Source organism: Clupea harengus, chromosome 25 (genome assembly GCF_900700415.2).
Source record: "Clupea harengus chromosome 25, Ch_v2.0.2, whole genome shotgun sequence".
Classification (NCBI taxonomy): Eukaryota; Metazoa; Chordata; class Actinopteri; order Clupeiformes; family Clupeidae; genus Clupea; species Clupea harengus.
In genome coordinates this window covers 11,258,537-11,270,103 of record NC_045176.1, presented here as the reverse complement: position 1 = coordinate 11,270,103, position 11,567 = coordinate 11,258,537, and the positions used below count along the sequence as shown (strand labels likewise).

The following is an 11,567-nucleotide window of genomic DNA, read 5'->3' as shown; positions in this document are numbered from 1 at the left end:
CCTCTGTCTGTGTCTCTCCTTCTTTCACTCTCTCGTCTGTGTCTCCTCATCTCTCCCTTGCTCCCTATCTCTGCCTCTCCTGTCTTTCATGCGTCATGTGTGTCTGGTGATCTAGAATCTAACCCCTTACTGTATTCATGTGTTGCATGGTATTGGTATTCTCAGCTAAATCAGTGTGTTGTCTGAACAATGTCAGAATGCCGGGCCATCAAACGGGGTCTTTATTGACAACACTGCTTCTGACTCGAATTGGATTTATTCATCCACGTGTATGTAGGACAATTTGACAGAAGTGTAATAAAAGACAAATGAACTTGGGACATTTTTGCCAGTTAAACAAATGTGTCAGCTTTGAGTTTAATGTTAATTAAAAATTAAAATAATCTCTGGAAGACTTTTATTATTAGAGGAAGTGTTAATAATTTATATTGCATATTGATTTAAGTGTCACACGGTGTGAAACTGCTAAAACACGATTGGAATATTGTGGAAGAGTTTTATTTTGAAAACTGGAAGGATTGACCGAACAGCATAGTATGATTGATAGTAACGCACCACAATTCTCAAGGGGTTATGACCACTTCAAGGGAAATATTTAGTTCAGTTCAAGACATGGTGGCATCAGTATGATTAATTTGACCTGAGAACAGTTATGAAATCTTGACCTCTTTTATAGCGTTTAATAAAAAAGGGTTAGAATTCAAATTGAGTCATAATGCATTTAATTACAAGTATGAACCATTTAAAACGTGCTTTATGTAAATAATTATGAAAGATTCTGTAAACTTTAAATTTAGTGGTGGTCCAACTAATGATCTGTGATAAAAAAAAAAAAAAGTCATTAACACTTTGTAATGTGACAGAAAAATATGTTATTATCATTAAGGAAATTTTCATAGAACCATTAAAAAATCCCATTAGCAGGCCTGTCACTGCTCTTGACACTCGCCTCTATAACTTGTGTGTGGTGTCGCGGGAGCTGGCCGATATTTCTTGTTATTTCACACAGTGTGAATGTGGCTGTGGCAGAGCAGGAGTCTGCAGTTTAGAGGCAGGTTACAATTTTCCCCAACTGCGTGTCAATGGAGGCCTTCTGACTAAGAGTTTTAAACTTAGGAGCTTTGATCACAAATATGTAACATCAGAGACGGAGATAAATATTGTTGTGGTTATCATTTTCATCATTATTGACATCATCATCAGCAGCAGCAGCTTCATCCTCATAGTCGTCATTATTGCCATCTGACTAACAGGCAGCAGTGTAACAGCGACAGTAGAGTTTTAAGAACGTAATACAGGGTAATGAAAAATGCCGGTACATAATCATCATGTCCTTCACTGTAAATCCTTCACGACACTAATCACCAGTCTCCCCAACCCTGTAGCATTCATTAGATAGTGGCTCCTGTACAGTTGTGCGTCTCAGCCTCCGTACACTAATTGATGGGGTTTGACCCCTGGTGACCCTCTCTAAATTGAGTTGTAATCCCTGTGGCGAGAGGCTTCTTGTCAGCTAGTCAGGCTGCATTACGGGCCTTTTGTTCTTGTGTGCAGCTGGACTCATGTCCATGCTTTGTCCAGAGTGGCCCTGTGAATACACACTAAGAAAGAGCATATTCACTGAAGCCATTGTGTGCCAGAGAGGGACATTATTATGCTGTTCTACACACTGGGGTCAAGTGCCCCCACTGTCACGTTACTGTTAAGTCATTTATACCAGTAAAAGTGTTTCATTACTTTTCAGACCTGAATTAAAATTGTAAATACTCACTAAAATATTTCAGGGAATTTTGAAATTTTTGCAACTGTTTATCATAGCTTTTGCCCTTTCACTTATTAGTAGAGTTTTCAGATTTTGTCGCCCTTTAATTAGTGGCTGAGATGGTGCATTTATTTATTTCTTACTGCGTACTTTCTATTGATAGCCTAGTGACAATGGTCTCTTTTAATGACGTTGGATGATATGGCGTGTTACTGAAATACATGATCTGTACTTCAGTAAGTATCACTGAAAATGCTCTTTTGAGTGTCATTCCATAGTAGTGCATTATAAGTTATCATAGGGTCAGAGATAAACATTATGTCAAAAAGAACAATCTGATGATCTGTTGTTTTGATTGAAGCTTATTTGCACACAGCTTCCTTCTAATGACTCTGCCACTCCGTGGAACCAATCCAGTTAACATATTATATAGATTCCCAATGAACAAGCACACCAACAACCATTCATTGGTATATGTTATATTTTTTTTCATTTGATGTTTATATATGTAATATAATTAACATTTTCTTACCAATTGCTGTTTTCTCTCTGAACCATATTAAAGATTCCACATCTGATACAGTGGACTAAAATCACTGGAGTCAAATCAAGCGGAGTATATTTAAAGGAAGGCTAGCACTGCTTTTTTTTTTGTACACAGAAAGCCCATCAAAGGTTAGAAGAGGGCTGAGGATCCGTGGGCAAATTGAATTCAAATGTGCTGTCTGACGATGACTCCCTACGCTGAGCTTGAGCCATTAGTCGTACAACAGTAGGTCAGAAACTGATACCTCTGACCATGTTTCATATATTAAGAGAGCACTCTCTCACTGCATAGAGTGCTCCTGTATCATAGAGCGCTCCTGTATCAGAGCACGCCGGTGTAAAATGACTATTACCACAATGTAAAATCTACTGGAGATGATTTATGCCGATCCCATCTAGCCCCTTCAGAGAAATGTATTACCGTATTACAATTCCATGTCCCTAACTGCACTCGTGTAGAACTGAGGTGTAGTGCTACCATTTCTTGCAGAATAGAAACATTTGGCAAAGCACCGTACATTTGTGCTTTGTTGAGAAAATGTCGGTTTGTGGAGATTATGTCTCTGACAACTCCAAAACTACTGTAATTTTTTTCTAGAAGGATCATTATCAAATGATCAGTGGAGACCTGTGGCAGTTCCTCAAGTAGTTGAGTGAGTGTTTGAAATAATTTAGTGATTGCCTAAATATTCACTCACACTCACTATTCCAGTTGAAGTTGTTATTGTGACCCTACGATACTGACCAATTACAAAAGAACATTACAAGTGGAAAAAGTGGAGGAAATGATAAAACACATCAAATGTCTCACCGCTGTTGGAATAATAAAAAAACTTTTTAATAGCAGCACAGTGGTAACAAATGACTGTGAGCTGTCATAATGTAAAAGTTACGCTCTCTTTGTTAAAAGGACATTTTCTGCCTCAACTCCCTTCGTCTCACCAACAGAGATGGCAATCAAAACAAAAAAAAGTCTAACTCCCAACATACCAATCTACCCCTGAACCATGGGGGATTTATTAAGACCCCTGCCCCGATTTAAATGATGCTGCTTATATGGATCTTCTCTGTGATGGAAAAACTCATTTAGCTCATAGGGACCTTCCCTCTAAGAAGTGTCTCTACAACCAAGGCTCTGCATTCTTTTCCCTGCCCGCCATCGGTAGCCACAGGCAGTCCAGCTAGCGCACAGGCAGTCCAGCTAGAGCACAGGCAGTCCAGCTAGCGCACAGGCAGTCCAGCTAGAGCACAGGCAGTCCAGCTAATGCACAGGCAGTCCAGCTAGCGCACAGGCAGTCCAACTAGAGCACTCGTTTGACTCAGTTTGAAATATCCAGCTTCCACTGGGTGGAAAAGGTTATTCACCCAAAGATCAGGCTCATAAGTCCTTTTAAAGGAACTGAAACAGGACTAACAAGGTGCCTTATTGGAATTAGATTGTAACACTGTTCTTTTGAAAGGATATTGCCGTGTGATTGGCCATCACCTTTGGAAAACAACGTTTGCCTATTTTTAAAGTTGTTTGGTTTGAAGTGGTTTGACACAGGCGTACGGCTCTTTGAGAACTCCCTGTGACCTGCATCCATCCACCCACCATTCTCTCCTTAATTGCCTCAAAATGTGAAATTGTTAAAGCTCTCTAAAAGAACGAAGGCTACTTCCTGCTTTGACAGTCCCTGCCAGGCCACCCCATCCACCCCCTACCCCCACCCACCCCCAGCTGGGAGGTCCTGTCAGAGGGGGCCATGTCTTTGCACAGGAAATGAAAGGGTAGATAGAGGAGGCATAATGGAGGCTACGTTCCTGACTGCAGGGGTGGAACTGCAAGGCACGTAAACCTCCTCAATGAGACCCTCATTTTCCATGGAGCAGGTGGGAGTCTTTTGTTCTCTTCCTGCTGCTAAAATCCATTTAGTTCTCCACACCTGACATGCAGCAAGGAACTCTTCCAGTCAGAGTGAAAGGGGAGGAAAGGGGGGTTGGGGAGGGGGAGTCTCTAATGAAATCTATGCATACATTTCACGACACACTCCCTGTTTGTCAAGGACAATGGCAGTGGGCCACTCGTCAAAAAGTTTTAATTGCCGTGTAATGAATTTGTCTAAACACTGGTCAAAGAGGGGGTTCATTCGAGGACTGTTCAGCTCCAAAGTAGTCACCAGCGTCATTAGAATGCACGGGCATGTCTGCGCTAATGGAACTCTGAAGGCACAGATTTGTAGCAGGTGACGTCTCTGTGTGGGATTTGCCAGTGAGAGTTCACTGTTTGCTAGAGCTCTTGAGATGCCCAGAAAACACGTCATGCAAACTCACTGTTCCTGTTACTGTTACTTTGAGAACATTTAGATGCAATCTCAGCCACTAAACTATATAGAGGTGTATACATCCATACCTGTATTTTACAGGTGTTATATACAGGTATGGGTGGTATATCTCACCCAATGTCCACTGTTTCACTTTCCCTTGGTGGGCAGCAAAGAACGGTCTCGTAAGGCCAAATGTAACGTCAGGGAATTAAGAAAAAAAAGAAGAATGAACTGAAAGGAAAATGTGAAAAGCCGTCTCCCCCCATTTTCCTTCTCTCAGCTTAATTTCTGTAAACTGGCATTTTCCACTACCACAGTTTTCCCCCTTTTGCCTTTTTTCTGTGTATGTGGTTGAGTTTGTATGAAAGAAATACGGTTTCTTTTTTTCTCTTGCCGAGCCAGTTAAGGGGGGAGGTTTTCATGCTCTGGTCACTGGGTCTCTGTTGATGGGATATGTTTTTAGAAGATTTCTATAATTCATAATGTCATTATTCAACCCAATAAGTGATTTATGTGGGTGGCTCTGGGCTGCGTTTCCAAACCTCATGCATATGAAAAAGACTCGAGCAGATTCCCAAACCTGAGGTTGAATTGCAGAAAGTAACTGAAAGCTCTGTGCGCTGAAGAATATTAATATAAAAACAACAAAATCAAAATGAAAATCTCTGGTACACACAAGGAGAAGAGAAAAAAAGAAAAAGAAAAGAGGCAGCCATGCAATAATAAGAAATCATGCTGAGGAGTTCATGCCCACAAAGTGTCTTTATTTGTCTCTCTAATCAGCTCTTCTCTCTTTCTTTCCATGGCAGTAGAAGACAATGTGACTGAGGACCGGCTCACCCCAGGGCAGACTGCCGTAGCAAGCGGTAATGCTATTTTATGTTTTCATCGGAAAAATGGCCTTTTTGTCTTGCTACATCTGGTCCTTGGCTGTCTGTGTTGATGTGAGTGCAGTGCGTTTTGTGCCTTAGTGTGTCTGCCTCAAAGTGGCCGATTTCTTTGGTTTTTGGATTTCTCTGCATGTGTGTGTGTATGTCTGTGTTCATGCATCAGTATTGTATGTGTATGTGTATGCACACGTGTGTGTGCGTATGCGTATGTGTGTGTGCGTGTGTGTGTGTGTGTGTGTGTCTGCATGCGTCAGTACTGTATGCTTGTGCGTGTAAAAGTGTGTGTGTGTGTGTGTGTGTTTATTTCTGTGTTTGCACCCCCCCCTCTCTTTCTCTGCCGCGTGCAGCGTGGCCAGATGAATGCGTCCTGTCACCTCATGTGGCATCAACTGCTGCCCTCCAGGCACCAAGCAGTAATCCAGGTCAGGCTTTCAGAAGACCCAGTATGAATGAGGCCTGCTCCTGATGTGCAGTAGTGGATCTCTTATTTCATTTGTCTCTCGTAAAGGTTAGGTCTCATGTGTGGTTATTTTAAACCCGATATGGATGGCTTTGCCCAGCAGGCTGGGGACCCTCGACTCTCCGAGGCTGGCATCGGATGGGGGAGAGAGAGAGAGAGAGAGAGAGAGCTCCATGTCTGTGTTTTAGCCAAACTAGAGATGTCATGTTACAGGGCTAATGTGTGTACACCTCTGAGATGTATGGACTTGGTTGCGGATTGCTGCACTGTAAAGAGACTCTGGTAGATTATCAGTAGATGGTGTAGAAAACTGTGTGTGTGTGTGTGTGTGTGTGTGTGTGTGTGTGTGTGTGTGTGTGTGTGCACTGAAAAAAAATATGACAGATTTATCTACCTTCCCTCTACAACCCCATTATCATATTTTCAAACATTTCAAGGGAGATGTCTTCTGGGTGGTTTGATGTGCTGCTGTATTTGTATTGGCTGGTGACATTTAAGAACGGTTCCGATGGTAACTATGGAGATTGTTAATACAGCCAGATAAAGCCCTTGCGTTTGCTGTCTAGAGTCAACGCACACTGTTACTCTGTCTCAAAGAGTCCTTTTCAGTCTAAACCTGAAATGTAATTTATTTTGTTTTTATAATTTCACTCTTTGTCCACTCTTTAAGACTCTGAACACTAAGGGCCTCCTAAAGTAATACATCTCCTCCCCTAAAGAGGGGCTGAACCCCCTCATTCACAGGTGGCTGCTTCATTCTTCAGTCACTACTTTCATTAAGTAGTCTGCATTACATGATCAATGGCATTGGGTGCCTGCTGAGAGCTTGAGAGTTGCTCAAATCAAATTTCTCCCCCCCTTTTTTTTGTCATGTGCAAGGCCCAACTAAGTGTTTTTCCACCAACATGAAGAGCCATCTAGGAAGTGTGGATTTTTGCATTTGTTTAAGTGGAGCAGACACTACTACAAATGATGTAAGATGAGGGTAATGCACTGCATTTGAATATTATGTTCTCCCAGAATTCTTTAGTGTATTATCATGCTGCAGTTACTATATAAACATGCAATAATAATCGAAGTATGAATGTAGCATTGAAAACTACCATATACATAGTCAAAATATCCCTCCTCCATCTTAGAAATTTTGTTGTAAACAGAGGGTTTAGCTTTTCTGAAATCCACTCAGTTTCATTCGCATTTGCACTTGTCATGACAACAGTCTCCCTTGTAGAAATGTTCAGACACATTCTGTAGTCACAGCCTCTACTTCAGATTGTTTATTTTTTCAAAAATCAATGATTTGCAGTTACCACACACAAAAATGTTAAATGAAGTCATCCTATGCGTACGTTGTGGATATTTGTGTAATTACAATGTAATGAAATAACAACGTGTGTGGATGTTACCCAGGTGCTATCCAACAGACTAAATCAGTCATAACATAGAGAATATATTTCTTTGTTAGTGCGTGTATGTGTGTGCATTTGTGTGCTTTTATGGATGCGCAAGGTCCAGTGTGAGGGTCGAGTGTGATTTCATTACAAAGGTCACAAAAAAAGCTGTTTGGAAGGACTGTTTTTTTTTTTTGCCTACAAAAGAAAATCAGAGACAACATAATATGGGTTGATAGATTTGTCTTTCTTTCTTTCTTTCTTTCTTTCTTTCTTTCTGTCTTTCTTTCTTTCCTTCTTTCTTTCCGCCCTGACTCAGAATGTTAGGTTTAAGATCCACAGCTTGCCTTTACCACTGTGTGTAATTGTAACCACATGCTACTTGCACACTCTCCCTCCCTCTCTTTCTTTCTCCTGCTCCCTCCCTCCCTCGCTTTCTGTCTCTTTTCTTCTTTCATGCACTCGTTTTTTCTCTCCCCCCAACCCCAGCTGTATCAGGTTTGAGCTATTTTGTGGAGTAGGATGTCAGCCCTGCTAAAGTGGAGTGGACTGAGTCCTGCTCTCGAATGTAAAGATCTTAGAGGACGCGGGGACTGTGAGGTGCCGCGCCAGCGAGATCAATGCACCGCAGGGCTCAATGCTGCAGGAGAGCAGAGCAGAGCATAGAGGAGAGGAGAGGAGAGAGGGAAGAGGGAAGAGAGGGGAGAAAGGAGAAAGGAGAAAGGAGGAGAGCAGCCCCCTTTTTCTCTCCTCCAGCACTGCTGAAATCACACTCTCTATTATTAATTTCCTTTGTTGTACAACTGCACTAATGGCATGGCAAGATGCTCTGTTCAATATTATAACTCCCTGTGAGAGAGGGAGAGAGAGAGAGAGAGAGAGAGAGAGAGAGAGAGAGAGAGCGAGAGAGGGAGCAGGGAGGGAAAGAGGGCGAGAGAGTGGGGGCTCTGAGCCTGTTTCTCATTTTGATAACTTGGATTTTCTTTGCCCTCTGTTCCTTTCCTATTGTGCTTATGTGGGAAGGGACTGATAGAATTATGTCATTATGTGAAAGCCCTTTCAGTGATTGACAGCTGTGTATTGTTGTTTATTCGTGTGTGTGTGCGCGTGTGTGTGTGTGCATGTGTTTGTGCAGGCATGTGCGTGTGTTTGGGTGTGTTTGTGTGTGTGCATGCGTGCGTGCGTGCGTGCATGTGTTTGTGCAGGCATGTGCTTGTGTTTGGGTGTGTGTGTGTGTGCAGAGATTTCCTTTTTAGTGCTTACAGTCATGCTCCTCTTCCTCCCTCTCTCTCTCAAACACACACACACATTTTTACACACACTGCAATTCTTCCATTAAGTATCCATGTTTCATAACAGTGCTGATTGGGGGTTTGTTACGCTTGTCTGGGGCACTGCACTCCAATGCTTCTTCAGAGATCCCCCCTCACTGACTCTGGATCAGTATGTGATCTGCTCTCCAGGCTGGTGTGCGTGTGAGGGAGAGCTGGCGTAATGATCTCAGATCAGTCGAAAATGACAATAAAGACGGGGTAGAGGGGAAATACCCAAGCCTCCATCCCCCAAGTACAGCAGAAGACTCACTTAAGTGTCACTTTATAAGGAGCATGCCTGTGACCTATATTGGCGAGAGCTCCATGAAAGTTTTTCAAGAGTTTTTAACTCCCCCCACCCAACCCAACCCCAGCGTTTTTTTTTCTCTCTCTTTTCCGTCTCCATAATGAGACTCTGCTATCCGTGTGAAGGTTATTCAATCTTAATGTCCTCCCGTGTCTGATAGTAGCTCTCCCTCACCCCACTGAAGCAGGCCTCACACCTTTGATCAGACGCCTTGACATGTGTCGACTGAAGCCGCTCGCTGCTGAGAATAAATTCTTAATTTCGAACTTGGGGGTGGATGTGCACAGGGAGAGTGGTTTGGGGTGTGTGTGTGTGGGCTGGGGGTGTATGAGTCAGTGCTGGTTGGGAAAAAAGACGATAGACGATTACAAAAGGTAGTCGCTCTTCGATTGTGTTAAGGCCCTCTGTTGTATTTTCGTGTGTGTGTGTGTGTGTGTGTGTGTGTGGGCTGTGGGGTTCTTGTGTTTGGGCTCGCTCCATGTCTGTTGGGCTGTGTTTCTTGAAGACTCAAGCGTGAGCAATGGTAAATCTCGGTTAGTCTCATGGAAATGGGAGAGGGACTCCACAGAGACGCCTGCTTGACTTCATCCTCTTCTGATTCTGGAGGAGGAGGACGTTTAATCTTGCTTTGGATGCGATTTAAAAAGACACTGAACCCCCACCAATGATGCCATTTATAACGGTTTAATGCCAAATGATGGATCAAAAGTGAAGCCAAATCTGGTGGTTCGGGTTTATTTTTCCAGTCAGTGTTTCTGACTTAACGGAAGATTTAGGAGAGTTTTTAAAGACTTTCCTTGGATGCTTCCAGATTGCTAGGAGTTTCTTGCCACATAAATTTGGATTTCTAATTCCCTGCTTCTTTGACCAGTCTCTACTTATATGTGGATATACCACTGCACTCTCCTCCTGTCTTTCTATGGCCATCCTTCTCTGTCTTTATGTGCCTTTCACTTTCCTTTTAATATGTCTTCTCTCCCCTCTTTTTTCCCTTTCTCTTTTTCTTATTCTCTTCCCTTCCCTTCTTTCTCTCTCACTCTCTTTCTATCTCAATTTTCCTCTCTCCCCTGTTTCTCTCTCCTTTCCTCTCTCTGTCTCTCTCTCTCTCTCTCTCTTTCACTCTCTCTCTCTTTCACTCTTCTTTTCACTCTCTCTCTCTCTCTCTCTTTCACTCTCTCTCGCTCCCTGTCTCTCCCTGTCTCTCGCTCCTTCTCTCCTGTGGTTTGAAGGATTGGCAGGCAGTGGCGGTGGGGGGCTTGTGGCCAGAGAGCAGGGCCGCCCCCTCCTGTCACAGTGGGAGACACCCGAGCACGGAGGGGGGGGGGATTCAGGGAGCCGGCCTGGCGGGGGAGCTAGGGACCCTTGGTGGGGGGGCGACAGAGCAGAGAAGGGAACATCAATTAAAACACTATAAATATTTAAGAGCAGAAATACTCAATAATATTAAGGGTGGGGGGGCGGGGTGTCAGCCCCCTTTTTTTCCGCGAGATGAAAGTTCTGGAATGATAAATGTCACCGAGGCGCTCCGCACTGCGTGGGTGGGCTGGACAATGATGGATGGAGAGAGAGAAACACATAAAATATTGCGTGGCTTACTTCAAACGGGATCAATCACTGTCCTCAGAGGACAAATACAAACATGACAGACCACCTCAAACGGTGCAGCGATAATGCAAAATGTTTGTTTATGAAAGCATATTACAAGAAACAACAGCCATTTTTGCCATATGATATTGTGATAGCGTAATGAAAGAGGGCATATTGTTCTGTCATTTGACTATGACTTGCTCTTCACATTTGTAGAATAATGAAGCTATTCATAATGGAAAATGTATCTCCGTGGTCTTCTACAAATCTATGCCCATCTTTCTTACCTGTACATAATTCTTCATAATGATGTGTCGGCTCTCCAAGTGGTAATAAACCTTTGACACATGGTTCTGTCAGGTAGCGTTTTAATGCTGAGATTGCAGCACATTCCTTCACCCTATCCTCCGCTGATCACGCCAGTGTGAGGACTCCTGATTGGCAGGCTGTCTTGCTCCGGTGTCATTGATCCCCTGCCATTTCAGTTGGGAATTCAGGCAGGAGGATGTCCAGATCAAATGGATTAATGGGTCTAAACCCAGACACTCTGGAACTCTGTATTGACATTGAACTCTAATCCCTCGGATAGGCCCTGACCTTGCCGTGACCGGTCCCCAGGTTAGCCTGTTAGATGGGAGAGGTGAAGCCATCTACATTTACACAGCGACGTTGCTCTAATGGGCGCGACTTTCTTTCCTCCTGGCAAGAACAAAGAGAAACCTATTGGATCAGAGCAGCTACAGATCAGTGTGCAGGAGTGAGTGAGATGCATACAAGCAGAGGAGTGGAGGAAAGGCAGCGTGCTTTTTTTTTTTTGGGTTGTTATTCCGTGTTTCATCACCAAAGAATGTGTGATGTGGTGCAGTTGCGGTGGGTCAACCACGCTGCCAAAGAATTACACAGAGTCTGAGCGTTTCATGTGTTGACTGCCATTTGCGCATCGGCATGGTGCAATGTAATTCAATGTGTATGATAATTAAAAAGAGAAGCTTTTAACTTCCCAGT

At 43.2% G+C, this 11,567-nt stretch overlaps 1 protein-coding gene across 7 annotated transcripts in view; it reads left to right on the top strand.

Annotated features, from left to right (window-relative positions):
• The window catches only part of LOC105900508 (zinc finger protein 521), a 100,462-nt gene that overhangs the window by 3,973 nt on the left and 84,922 nt on the right, over positions 1–11,567 (top strand). For 5 of the 7 annotated variants that reach the window (XM_031562907.2, XM_042703785.1, XM_031562905.2 and 2 more), the window contains exon 2: positions 5,424–5,480. Coding sequence is in view for 5 of the 7 variants with exons in the window: in XM_042703785.1 (XP_042559719.1) it covers positions 5,424–5,480 (57 nt within the window). In the remaining 2 variants the exon portion in view is untranslated. The remainder of the gene's footprint in view (positions 1–5,423; positions 5,481–11,567) is intronic. The other 2 variants (XM_031562908.2, XM_031562906.2) reach the window with 1 other exon arrangement.